General features: G+C 40.7%; 1 protein-coding gene across 1 annotated transcript in view; it reads right to left on the bottom strand.

Moving 5' to 3' along the window:
• CFAP65 (cilia and flagella associated protein 65) overlaps window positions 1-11423 on the bottom strand; it is a gene marked incomplete at its 5' end in the record, with an annotated part of 40535 nt that extends 29112 nt beyond the window's left edge. The window contains 4 exon segments of the mRNA XM_029224590.1: window positions 8666-8850; window positions 10741-10857; window positions 11201-11314; window positions 11316-11423. Of these exon segments, the coding sequence (XP_029080423.1) occupies window positions 8666-8850; window positions 10741-10857; window positions 11201-11314; window positions 11316-11423 (524 nt within the window).
• Window positions 11424-14645: the final 3222 nt, after the last annotated feature.

Here is a 14645-nt window from a genome sequence, read left to right as displayed (position 1 = left end):
AAATATATTAATAAGAGGCCAATATTATCAAAAAATCTATAGCAATAAGTTCAGATAAAATAAACATATTCTTAGGAATGTATAATTGACCAAAACTGTCTCAAGAATTATACATTTTATGGCCACCCTTTCTAAAAGTATCCAAAAAATTGAATAAATAGTCAAAAATCTTCCCACAAAGAAAACACCAGGCCAGATGGCTTCCCAGCAAGTAGTACCAAGCATCTGATAATCCTTGTCTTCTCTTCCCAACAGCAGAAAACAAGGAAACCCTCCCCACCATATTCTATGAATCCATCATAACGTTGTTATCAAACCCTGACAGTTATGAGAAGAAAGGAAAATTACAGGCTAATATCACCCATAAACAAAATATTGGCAGAAAGAATTTAGCAATCTGTATAAAAAGAATACTCAATCATGACCAAGTTGGGCTTATTCTAGGAATACACAGTTGGTGTAACATTAAAAAAATCAGTTAATGTAATTCACCATATTAACAAATTAAGAGAGAAAAAAATCAAATGATCGTCTCAATAAAGAAAAATATTAAACTTCAACATATGTTTATGACAAAAAGTCTCAGCAACCTAGAAATAGAAGGAAACTTCCTTAACCTGATAAAGTCTAAAAAAAAAAGAAAGAAAAAACTACAGGAACCATCCAAATTAATGGTGAAACACCGGAATCTTTCATGCTGAGATCATGAACAAAACAATGATGCCTTCTATAACAGCTTCTGTTCAACACTTTCCTTTTCAACAGTGCAGTAAGGAAAGACAAAGAAAGAAAGGAGATAGGGTTGGAAAGGAAGGAAAAATGCCATTTTCATATAAGATATGAATGTGTATGTGGAAAAAAAGAATTAACAAATACATTATTATAGTTAACGAGAGAACTTACCAAGGTTTCTGGGCACAAGATTATGCACAAAACATCCATATTTTTTAAAAATGACTTTCTATAAAGCCAGGAACAAGCAGAAAATGAAACAACTTTAAAAGAGATCATACTCAGCATCATCAAAAATATAAAACACTTAGGGATAAATCTAACTAAAGATGTGTAAGATATCTACAGAGAAAAATCTATACTTTATTGAGAGACATGAAAGAAGACCTAAAGAAATATAAAGATAAACCATGAGTCATGAAAGATAAAAACTGTCATGAAAGACTCAGTTTGGAATGACATCAAGTCTCCCCAAATTAACCTATAGTTTCAAATAAATCCCAAACAAAATCTCAAAAAGTAGTTTATGTGTGTGTGATAAGCTGATTTGAAGACATATATGAAAGTTCAACAGCCCAAGGATAGCCAAGACAATCCTGAATAAGAATGAAGTTGGAAGACTTACACTACAAGATATTCAAGATTTATTATAAGCTCTAATAATTAATTCAGGATGATATTTATTGGCCCAGGGAAAGACAAATAGAGCAAGGGAACAAAACAGAGTTCAGAAATGGATCCATACATATATGGACACGATATACATCAGTGGTGAGGGAGATCATCAGGGAAGGTATGAACTTTTCAGTGAATGGTGTTGGGACAATTGGACATTTGGTTGAGGAAAAAAAATGTCATTGGATCGCTGCTTGAAACCATTCACAAAAATCAATTCCATATAGATAAAAGACAAATATTAAAGGCAAAATTATAGTCTTTAGAAGATACTATAAGAGAATATCTTCATGACCTAGGTAAGGGTATAGAAAAACTTCTTAAACAAGATACAAAAAAGCGTCAACCATAAAAGAAAAATATTGGTACATTTGATTCCTTTGAAATTAAGAAATTCTTTTCTTCAAAAGACATGATAGAGTAAAAGACAAGTCACAAAGTGGGAGGAGATATTCACAACACAGAACTGACAAAGGATTAGTATCCTCAACAAGAATTTCTATTTAAAAAAGACATTATAAGGGCAGACAGCAGAAGCAAGAAGAACTACAATCCTGCAGCCTGTGGAACAAAAACCATATTCACAGAAAGATAGACAAGATGAAAAGGCAGAGAGCTATGAACCAGATGAAGGAACAAAATAAAACCCCAGAAAAACAACTAAATGAAGTGGAGATAGGCAACCTTCCAGAAAAAGAATTCAGAATAATGATAGTGAAGATGATCCAGGACCTCGGAAAAAGAATGGAGACAAAGATCAAGAAGATGCAAGAAATGTTTATCAAAGACCTAGAAGAATTACAGAACAAACAAACAGAGATGAACAATACAATAACTGAAATGAAAACTACACTAGAAGGAAACAATAGCAGAATAACTGAGGCAGAAGAATGGATAAGTGACCTGGATGACAGAATGGTGGGATTCACTGCTGCAGAACGGAATAAAGAAACAAGAATGAAAAGAAATGAAGACAGCCTGAGACCTCTGGGACAACATTAAACGCAACAACATTTGCATTATAGGAGTCCCAGAAGGAGAAGAGAGAGAGAAAGGATCCGAGAAAATATTTGAAGAGATTATAGTCGAAAACTTTCCTAACATGGGAAAAGAAATAGCCACCCGAGTCCAGGAAGCGCAGAGAGTCCCATACAGGTTAAACCCAAGGAGAAACACTCTGAGACACATAGTAATCAAACTGGCAAAAATTAAAGACAAAGTATTGAAAGCAGCAAGGGCAAACGACAAATAACATACAAGGGAACTCCCATAAGGTTAACAGCTGATTTCTCAGCAGAAACTCTGCAAGCCAGAAGGGAGTGGCACGATACACTTAAAGTGATGAAAGGGAAGAACCTACAACCAAGATTACTCTAGCCAGCAAGGATCTCATCCAGATTTGATGGAGAAATCAAAAGCTTTACAGACAAGCAAAAGCTAAGAGAATTCAGCACCACCAAACCAGCTCTACAACAAATGCTAAAGGAACTTCTCTAACTGAGAAACACAAGAGAAGAAAAGAACCTAAAAAAAAAAACCAACCCAAAACAATTAAGAAAATGGTCATAGGAACATACATATTGATAATTACCGTAAACGTGAATGGATTAAATGCTCCAACCAAAAGACACAGGCTTGCTGAATGGATACAAATACAAGACCCGTATATATGCTGTCTACAAGAGACCCACTTCAGACCTAGGGACACACACAGACTGAAAGTGAGGGGATGGAAAAAGATATTCCATGAAAATGGAAATCAAAAGAGAGCTGGAGTAGCAATACTCATATCAGATAAAATAGACTTTAAAATAAAGAATGTTTCAAGAGACAAGGAAGGACACTACATAATGATCAAGGGATCAATCCAAGAAGAAGATATAACAATTATAAATATATATGCACCCAACATAGGAGCATCTCAATACATAAGGCAACTGCTAACAGCTATAAAAGAGGAAATCGATGGTAATACAATAATAGTGGGGGACTTTAACACCTCACTTACACTAATGGACAGATCAACCAAAATGAAAATAAATAAGGAAACAGAAGCTTTAAATGACACAATAGACCAGATAGATTTAACTGATATTTATAGGACATTCCATCGAAAAACAGCAGATTACACTTTCTTCTCAAGTGCGCACGGAATATTCTCTAGGATAAATCACATCTTGGGTCACAAAACAAGCCTCAGTAAATTTAAGAAAATTGAAATCGTATCAAGTATCTTTTCTGACCACAACGCTATGAGATTAGAAATCAATTACAGGGAAAAAAATGTAAAAAACACAAACATATGGAGGCTAAACAATACGTTATTAAATAACCAAGAGATCACTGAAGAAATCAAAGAGGAAATCCAAAAATACCTAGAAAAAATTGACAATGAAAACACAACGTCCCAAAACCTATGGGATGTGGCAAAAGCAGTTCTAAGAGGGAAGTTTACAGCTATACAAGCTTACCTCAAGAACCAACAAAAATCTCAAATAAACAATCTAATCTTACACCTAAAGGAACTAGAGAAAGAAGAATAAACAAAACCCAAAGTTAGCGGAAGGAAAGAAATCATAAAGATCAGAGCAGAAATAAATGAAATAGAAACAAAGAAAACAATAGCCAAGATCAATAAAACTAAAAGCTGGTTCTTTGAGAAGATAAACAAAGTTGATAAAACATTAGCCAGATTCATCAAGAAAAAGAGGGAGAGGACTCAAATCAATAAAATTAGGAATGAAAACGGAGAAGTTACAACAGACACTGCAGAAATATAAAGCATCCTAAGAGACCACAACAAGCAACTCTATACCAATAAAATGGACAACATGGAAGAAATAGACAAATTCTTAGAAAGGTATAACCTTCCAAGACTGAACCAAGAAGAAATAGAAAATATGAACAGACCAATCACAAGTAATGAAATTGAAACTGTGATTAAAAATCTTGCAACAAACAAAAGTCCAGGACCAGATGCCTTCACAGGTGAATTCTATCAAACATTTAGAGAAGAGCTAACACCCATCCTTCTCAAACTCTTCCAAAAAATTGCAGAGGAAGGAACACTCCCAAACACATTCTATGAGGCCACCATCACCCTGATACCAAAATCAGACAAAGATACTACCAAGAAAGAAAATTACAGAGCAATATCACTAATAAATATAGATGAAAAAATCCTCAACAAAATACTAGCAAACAGAATCCAACAACACTTTAAAAGGATCGTACACCATGATCAAGTGGGATTTATCCCAGGGATGCAAGGATTCTTCAATATATGCAAATCAATCAATGTGATACACCATATTAACAAATTGAAGAAGAAAAACCATATGATCATCTCAATAGATGCAGAAAAAGCTTTTGACAAAATTCAACACCCATTTATGATAAAAACTCTCCAGAAAGTGGGCATAGAGGGAACCTACCTCAACATAATAAAGGTCATAAATGACAAACCCACAGCAAACATCATTCTCAATGGTGAAAAACTGAAAGCATTTCCTCTAAGATCAGGAACAAGACAAGGATGTCCACTCTCACCACTATTACTCAACATAGTTTTGGAAGTCCTAGCCACAGCAATCAGAGAAGAAAAAGAAATAAAATGAATACAAATTGGAAAAGAAGAAGTAGAATTGTCACTGTTTGCAGGTGACATGATATTGTACATAGAGAATCCTAAAGATGCCACCAGAAAACTACTAGAGCTAATCAATGAATTTGGTAAAGTTGCAGGATACAAAATTAATGCACAGAAATATCTTGCATTCCTATATACTAATGATGAAAAATCTGAAAGAGAAATTAAGGAAACACTCCTATTTATCACTGCAACAAAAAGAATAAAATACCTAGGAATAAACCTACCTAGGGAGACAAAAGACCTGTATGCAGAAAAGTATAAGACACTGATGAAAGAAATTAAAGACGATACCAACAGATGGAGAGACATACCATGTTCTTGGATTGGAAGAATCAATATTGTGAAAATGACTATACTACCCAAAGCAATCTACAGATTCAATGCAATCCCTATCAAATTACCAATGGCATCTTTTATGGAACTAGAACAAAAAAAAATCTTAAAATTTGTATGGAGACACAAAAGACCCCAAATAGCAAAAGCAGTCTTGAGGGTAAAAAACAGAGCTGGAGGAATTAGACTCCCTGACTTCAGACTATACTACAAAGCTACAGTAATCAAGAAAATATGGTACTGGCACAAAAACAAAAACATAGATCAAAGGAACAAGATAGAAAGCCCAGAGATAAACCCACACACCTATGGTCAACTAATCTATGACAAAGGAGGCAAGGATATACAATGGAGAAAAGACAGTCTCTTTAATAAGTGGTGCTGGGAAAACTGGAGAGTTACATGTAAAAGAATGAAATTAGAATACTCCGTAACACCATACACAAAAATAAACTCAAAATGGATTAGAGACCTAAATGTAAGACTGGACACTATAAAACTCTTAGAGGAAAACATAGGAAGAACACTCTTTGACATAAATCACAGCAACATCTTTTTTGATCCACCTCCTAGAGTAATGGAAATAAAAACAAAAATAAACAAATGGGACCTAATGAAACTTAAAAGCTTTTGCACAGCAAAGGAAACCATAAACAAGACGAAAAGACAACCCTCAGAATGGGAGAAAATATTTGCAAACGAATCAACAGACAAACGATTAATCTCCAAAATATATAAACAGCTCATGCAGCTCAATATTAAAAAAACAAACAACCCAATCCAAAGAAGACATACAGATGGCCAAGATGCACATGAAAAGCTGCTCAACATCACTAATTATTAGAGAAATGCAAATCAAAACTACAATGAGGTATCACCTCACGCCAGTTACAATGGGCATCATCAGAAAATCTACAAACAACAAATGCTGGAGAGGGTGTGGAGAAAAGGGAACCCTCTTGCACTGTTGGTGGGAATGTAAATTGATACAGCCACTATGAAGAACAGTATGGAGGTTCCTTAAAAAACTACAAATAGAACTACCATACGACCCAGCAATCCCACTACTGGGCATATACCCTGAGAAAACCATAAATCAAAAAGAGTCATGTACCAAAATGTTCATTGCAGCTCTGTTTACAATAGCCAGGACATGGAAGCAACCTAAGTGTCCATCAACAGATGAATGGATAAAGAAGATGTGGCACATATATACAATGGAATATTACTCAGCCATAAAAAGGAACGAAATTGGGTCATTTGTTGAGACGTGGATGGATCTAGAGACTGTCATACAGAGTGAAGTAAGTCAGAAAGAGAAAAACAAATATCGTATATTAACGCATGTATGTGGAACCTAGAAAAATGGTACAGATGAACCGGTTTGCAGGGCAGAAGTTGAGACACAGATGTAGAGAACAAACGTATGGACACCAAGGGTTGGGAAAGCCGCGGCGGGGGGGGGGATTGTGGTGTGCTGAATTGGGCGATTGGGATTGACATGTATACACTGATGTGTATAAAATTGATGACTAATAAGAACCTGCTGTATAAATAAATAAATAAAATTAAATTTAAAAAAAAGGAAAAGACAATCTAGCACAGCAAAGGAAACCATAAACAAAATGAAAAAACAACCCACAGAATGGGAGAAAATATTTGCAAATGAACTGACCGACAAGGGATTAATCTCCCAAATATACAAAAGGCTCATGCAGCTCAATACTGAAAAAGCAAACATCCAATCAAAAAATGGGCAGAAGATCTAAAAAGACATTTCTCCAAGGAAGACATACAGATGGCCAAGAGGCACATGAAAAGATGCTCAACATCACTAATTATTAGAGAAATGCAAATCAAAACTACAGTGAGGTATCACCTCACACCAGTCAGAATGGCCATCATCAAAAAATCTGCAAACAATACATGCTGGGGAGGGTGTGGAGAAAAGGGAACCTTCCTATACTGTTGGTGGGAATGTAAACTGATACAACCATTATGGAGAACAGTATGGAGTTTCCTTAAAAAACTAAAAATAGAGCTGCCGTATGATCAAGCAATCTCACTCTTGGGCATATATCCGGAGAAAGCCATAATGCGAAAAGATACATACACCCCAATGTTCATTGCAGCACTATTTACAATAGCCAGGACATGGAAGCAACCTAAATGTCCATTGACAGAGAAATGGATAAAGAAGATGTGGTACACATATATACAATGGAATATTACTCAGCCATAAAAAAGAATGAAATAACGCCATTTGCAGCAACATGGATGGACCTAGAGAATATAATGCTTAGCGAAATAAGTCAGACAGAGAAAGACAAATTCTTTATGATATCACTTATATGTGCAATCTAAAAAATAAAACAAATGAATGTATATAGCAAAACAGAAACAAACTCACAGATATAGAAAACAAACCAGTGGTTACCAGTGGGGAGAGGGAAGTGGGGAGGGGCAAGATAGGGACATGGGAGACATATACAGTCCCAAACTGGAAACAACCCAAACGTCCCTTAACAGAAGAATGGGTGAATATGGAGAAGCATACATTGGACTATTATACTGTGATGAAAAAGGATGAACTATATCTGCATGTGGATGAGTCTTACGAACATAACTGAGCAAAATAAAAGTGTAACGGGGCCTTCCCTGGTGGCGCAGTGGTTGAGAGTCCGCCTGCCGATGCAGGGGATACGGGTTCGTGCCCCGGTCCGGGAAGATCCCACATGCCGCGGAGCAGCTGGGCCCATGAGCCATGGCCGCTGAGCCTGTGCGTCCGGAGCCTGTGCTCCGCAATGGGAGAGGCCACAACAGTGAGAGGCCCGTGTACCGCAAAAAAAAAAAAAAAATGTGTAACAAAATATACCATGTTATCCCACTTATATAAAGTTCATAAGAAGGAAAAATTAAACTATAACATTTAGGGATACAAACATAAGTGGTAAAACCTTTTGAGAAAAACAAGAAAATCATTATCATGAAAGACAAGGTATTGGTTGCCTTTATGGGTAGGGAAGGTGTTCCAATGCGGGGGACACATAGTAGGAGAAGGTGAGCTTCAGACACTGTTAGTATTCCATTATTTAATCTGGTCACAATTATTCAACAATTATTCAAATTGTACTCTCAACAATTATTCAAGCTGTACATATTTTATATACTCTTCTGGTTTTATATGACATTTTAAAAGTGTGTTTTTTAAGAGTGGCTGCTTTGGGGGCTTGAAGGCTCAGGGGCTTAGTCTCTGATCACTCATACTGGTACCTGTACTTTATCTTCTGGATTTTCAAGGATAGATTTTTCAGAACTAGGTTCTTGGTGATCTCCTTCCCCAACTCCCAGCCTTTCCACTGAAGCTCCTCAGCCACCTCAATGCCCCAGATGACCCTCTTCTTCACTTTGTCCTGCTTCTTTGGGAAGCACTTCTGAGTATCCATGGAACTGGCAGGCTGTCTGGTCGGCAGGGAGAAAGGGGAGAAGCAAGTGGGATAGGATTCAAAGACCCAGAGAATGGGCAAAGATCTCCCCACCTCCAGAAAGTAATGAATCACACCACTCTTCACCCCTGGGGGATGGTCTGGAGAGAGAAGGTGAGGGGCGGGTAGGCGAGTCAGATATTACCTCTTCTGAGGTCACTGGAATGGTTTTCCAACTAGATTCCCAGAGACCCTGCCCATGAAGCCTTCCCTGGCCACCGCACGGGCCATTCCACCTGGCACGCTCAGCAGCCTTAGCCTCCCTGTTGTGCTCCTCAGTGTGCCCTCAGATCCCGGCCTGTTCAGATGCTGCCTCCTCCTCCTCTGCCTGCCATCCTACCCCTTCGCCACAGAAGCCTCTCCTAGTTGGAGTGGTCTATCCCCGGCACTTTTCCAGAGCACAGGGATACACCACCATTCCCTCTTCCAACCCTCACCTAGCTGGTAGAGCAGAAGAAAGAGCCAATTTGCCTGCGACCAACCCGCACCCCGTGCCTTGACTTCGAGACCACCCCAAGCACTTCTCCTAATGATGCTAGAGGTTCGCTACGCCAACGCTTCTTGTCTGCAATGGAAAATACTTTCATAGGTGAATCCCTAGCCCCTATCTATCCGAGGAGGGAGGGAGATGGAAAAATCCCTGGGGTGGCAAGATGGCAGAAGGATGAAACAGGTGCCTCTTCCTACCAGTCATCGCTCTGAAAGTAAATTCACTGCCATTTAACTTTATCTTTGACCAAGTATTGTTTTTATGTCATTACATAACATAAGGATATATTTATCTATTCGACAGATATTTGTTGACTACCTATGATGCAATGGACATTGTATTAGGTGCCAGGACTATAAAAGTGAACAGGACTGGCAAATCCCTTCTTTCTTGGAACTATATCTCAGTTTATAGAGAGTGTCGGATGGCCTGATCTGCCCGTGGAGGAAAGGTGACTTGGGTGAGCAAGGATCATTTATTATAAATATCAATTGGTGCATCAGTTAGGGTCCAACCAGGAAAACAGAAGCCACTCCGGGTGTTTAAAATAAGGAATTTAATGCACAACCAGGGGACAGTGAAGTAACCCCAAAGTTAACAACATCAAGAAGCTGCCACCACACGTAGGTTAGGGGAAGTGGTGGGGTTCTCAGAGCCCAGAGGCCTGTCTGGTGGGGACTGGAGTCACAGGGAGATGCAGCTGCTGACGCAGACACTGTCAAAAGCAGAGAGGGGAGAAGATAAATAGCCTGGCTTCTCCCTTCTTCCCAACTTCCAATCTCCTGCCAGCTCAGAGCAGAGCGGGGAAGGGCAGTGAGTGAACCTGTGAGCAAACTGGGCCAGAATGGTACAGATGGAGGGGTGAGATGACCCTGGTCCACACAGAGGCAAATGCAACCACCATCACATCTAAGGAGACATGAGAATTCACAAATGATACAGACACATGCTGCACAAATGCAGTGAGACCCCGTAGTTACATCCCTAGACAAGCACCCCCCTGCCCTGGTCCTGCGCTATCACAGAGAGAGACCCCCGAGAGCTGCAAGAAGTAAACAACATCCATCCACTGGACAAACACAAAGCCCTAGGGCTCAAGACCAGAAGAGCTTTTTGAAGGAAGAGAGAACTACTGGCTACTCTATCAGCCCCCAACTGGCATCTCCCCAGCGTTCTCCCCGCTCCACCATCACGCTTACAGCTGCCACCACTCCAGTTAGCATAGGGCTCAATGTATGTAGGGTCTAGTACTGGAGTTTAGACAGGAGAGTGGGGTCGTCTCAGATTCCTACCCCCGCTGCCCTGCTGCCCATCTACCCTGCTTGGCCCTGCTCCACCCACTCCACCCGCCCCACACATGTCCTCACACAGGCACTAGCATTGCTGCTGCTGTAGGCACTCATGGCCACGCTGCTGCCAGTGATGGTGGGAAAGGCCACTGTGCTGGCACTCAGGCATGATCCGGAGTTCATGGTGTAGTCCCTGCTGTCCTCATGAGGAGGCTTAGGGCTGCCCCGATGAGCATCCGGTGCCTGGAACACAAGTCCAAGGGAAGCTCTCTGGCTAAGACAGGAGTTCCTGCCAATTGGGAGCTGGGAAGAGACCAGAGGGGAGGCAGGAGGGGCATGAAAAAGAGGAGTCAATGAAGAAGACTCACCACAGCCATCATTTTCATAGAGGGGTGTCTGCTTCCTAGCTCTGGCAACAGGTGTGAAGTAGCACCGTGAGGAACAAGACTGAATGCAAGATCCAGGGCTTTGTCTGGGAGCCTAGGGACTCACCATTCAGGAAAGGCCATTTGGAAACGGGCACTGGGGATGAGGCCCAGGCAGCCCTGCTCTCCAAGGCTGCACTTGGCATTTCTCAGCAAGCCCCCAGTGAGTGCTACTGAAGCATTTGCATTACCCTTACTTGGCTTTTACTCTCTACTTCTTTCCTCTGAACGTGGCTTTCCTCCTGTGGGAAAAGGAATGAGAGTCAAAGAAGAAGCAAATGAGACTGGAGAATTCTTGGGCTTCTGGGTTTCCTCTATTAGTACACGACATGTAGTCCAGGTTTAAAGGAAGCATTCACTAAACTAATGACTCAGTCCAAATATAAATGAATCAACCTCTAAAACAGAGGGATCCACCGATAGACTGCGGCTGGAAGTTATATGCAAATACATGCAAATGTTATAGACAAATTATATGCAAAATGTCATGGGTTTGGGCATGTGCTCTTTTCCAGGGAGAGTGTCCACAGCTTTCACCAAATGCTCAAAAGGGTGCTTGGCCCTGCTCTAGGGGACACAGAAGTGTCCCAAACTGGCTCTGGCTCCCTCTCAAATCCCCCTTCCTTTAGCAAGCTTCCTTCAGCACATATACCCAGGTATGGCTACTATATTGGACAGCATCAATGTAATCCTTTTTTGAACATGTATACCTTTTTAAGACTACTCAGTATCCTAGCCCATCTCTTTGAATAGCAATCTCAAAAGTAATAACAACTTCTAAGAACATTTACTAAGAACTTATCATGTGCCAAGCAGTGTTGTAAGTCCTTCACATATATTTTAATTCTTACAACAATTTATGATTAAATGGAATTGTCTTTTATTTGGCCTAAAATTATCTCTCTTCAAGTCTGGGGTTCAGCTCCCTTTTACAACATATTATGCTTTAGTAAACAATTTCATGATCGCCCTTTAGAAAGTTCCACGTTTCCATCAGACACTCTCCCGTCCCCTCCCCACTACCCATTCAGAACAAAAGATTCTGTTGATGCACTTATTCCTAATTGGCAATATGTCCAAACCCTCTGGAGGGGATTATCTTACATTCACTCATTCATTCATTCACAAGGCATTTACTGAGTGCCTGCTATATACCAGTGCTAGGCACAGGACAGGACAGGCAAGGCTCCTACGTTTGGTTGTGAAGTGAATGTTCAGACGGAATCAAAGAAATGCAAGCTGGGGAGATAGGGAGGAAGGTCCCATTACTTCTCTGCTATTGGATGGCTTTGTAGTACTTCCCCGGCTCATTAATGCCTGTTACCTTAGGGGATTCTACAGACAGCCCCTGCCTCAAGGCTCTGAAAAAATTTCCAATCAACACTTGTAGGAAAAATGAGAGACAGTGGGATAGAAAGCTGGTCCAGACCAGGTCTTAGGGCTTAGAAGTGAGCACTGGTCCTGGAGCAAGAAAAGCTGGGTTGAAGCATCTGCTCAGATTCGTTTAAGATGGGCAAGTTTCTCCATCTCCTCAAGCCTCAGCCTCCTTACCTGTAAAATGAGGGTTATCATATTTCACAAAACTGATGTGAAGCTTGAAAGAAATAGAGATGTGAAAAAGCCCTAGACAAACCTATGTTACTGTAATGAACAATTACAACCTCCACACTACCACGTGCTACTCTTCCAAAAGATTCACACATCTGCAATCATTGTGAGGACACTGGGCAAGGGAGGTGTTGTTTTAAATCTTTTTCTAATCTTGAGGATCTTAAAAAAATATCATCAGCTTCCTTTATTTGCCTAATTTCCAACCTAAAAATTCCTAAGATGACCAGTGTAAAAAGTGGCGGGTCGCCGAGTAGAGGGAGGAAGAAAGAGGTAAAAAGAAGGAATAAAATATACTTAGAGCTGTTCCACCATCGTCTAAGAGATCCCCAGGCTGATCTCGCCCAAGTCTTAGTCCCTCCGGGCTCTCTGAAGGACACCGAGGGGACCCCTGGTTACGACTTCCCAAAGGAGACCGTCTCCCAAGACAGATACCTTCCCTGGCCACTCGCGCGGCTCCCCTTGGTCGCTTGGACCAACGCTCAGAACTCACACCGCCGCCATGTTGTCGTCTCTATAGATACAGGACGCGCAGGACACGGCGTCTCCTGGTATCCCAGGGCAACGACGGCTACCCTAAGGAGTCAAGGATCAGAGAAGGCGAAAGCTCCGCCCAACTTTAACGCTCACCACCATTTTTTGTTCTCCGACTTTCCTTGTTAGCAGTAACTGTCTTCTACCGGTCGCAACACAGTTGTGACGTCTTCGCAATCCTGGCTTTAGTTGAAGACCAAATTCAGAGGAGGCTACTACAAGGACTTGTCACACCAGTGGGAGTTGGTTTCTGTTCTTTTCTGATACCCCCTCGGTGACATAGGGTCAGAATTTCAACTGGAACTTTATTCTGTGATTGCAATTGTTAACTTAAAAGCAGCCGGTAGTTATTTCTTATTTGCATATTGCTTTTCAAATTAATTCCTTTTGCAGGTGGAAGAGAATGTGTTCTAGGCATTTTCTCCTAGCATTTCCTTCTGCCCAGCCAAAGCTAACTCTTGAAGGGATCTGAAGGTGAATGTATGAAGAAGGCATTATTACACATAATATGGATTTTTGGAAGCCCATTAGTTCACTTGTTTGTATGTCCTTTGGGAGGAAGAGTCTCATTTGGTGAAGACTTCTTAGGTGGGTGAAGCTGAAAATCTCAGAGTTCATTCATGGGCAATTAAAGATGTTTCACTACCCAGGACAGTGATGGAGGTGGGTGTTGGGGGAGAGAACTTAGAGACTCTAGGGGTTAACCCAGAAAACAAACTCTCATTCTGGGAAAGTTGGAGTATATATGTGAAAGGTGAAAGATAGACTCAGATGACAGTGTTGCCTGAGTTGGCCTGGGAGATCACATGGCCAGAGGCTGGCTGGATTAGAGGGAAGGGTCAGACCAGGGGGCCCATTAAGTTATGCCAGCACAGTTAGGTCTGGAGTTTTCTTGGGATCGAGGAATGTGGAACTCAGTAAGCGTTTCACTGGTTTTAATGTTATTCTCAGAATAGGAAACCTGTACTTTGGACGTTACCACTTTTATTTTGTTTGTGGTTTCTATAATGATTTCTTTTTTGTTTTCCTCTAAGCTCTTTTTGAAATAGTCATCCTGACTCAGCTGGATCTTAGGAACAGGGAAAGGGACCTGTTTGTCCATTCTTAGGCCAAATAGGGAGCAGTGACTCTGGGGACAAGGCTTGGTGGTGGCCTCAGGAATCCCAGCAAGAAAACCCTAAGGGGGTTAGGGTTAGAAAAGCTTATTCTATGGATTTCCCTGGTGGTCCAGTAGTTAAGACTCCATGCTCCCAATGCAGGGGGCCCAGGTTCGATCCCCGGTCAAGGAACTAGATCCCACATGCTGTAACTAAGAGCCTGCATGCCGCAACTAAAGATTCTGCACGCCACAACGAAGATCCTGAGTGGCACAAATAGGACCTGGTGCAGCCAAATAAATAAATAAAGATTTTAAAGAAAAAA

Source organism: Monodon monoceros, unplaced genomic scaffold (genome assembly GCF_005190385.1).
Source record: "Monodon monoceros isolate NGI ecotype Baffin Bay Population unplaced genomic scaffold, NGI_Narwhal_1 Super_Scaffold_16, whole genome shotgun sequence".
Classification (NCBI taxonomy): Eukaryota; Metazoa; Chordata; class Mammalia; order Artiodactyla; family Monodontidae; genus Monodon; species Monodon monoceros.
Note: the sequence above shows the minus strand (reverse complement) of the source record. Positions and strands in the feature narration are given on the sequence as shown.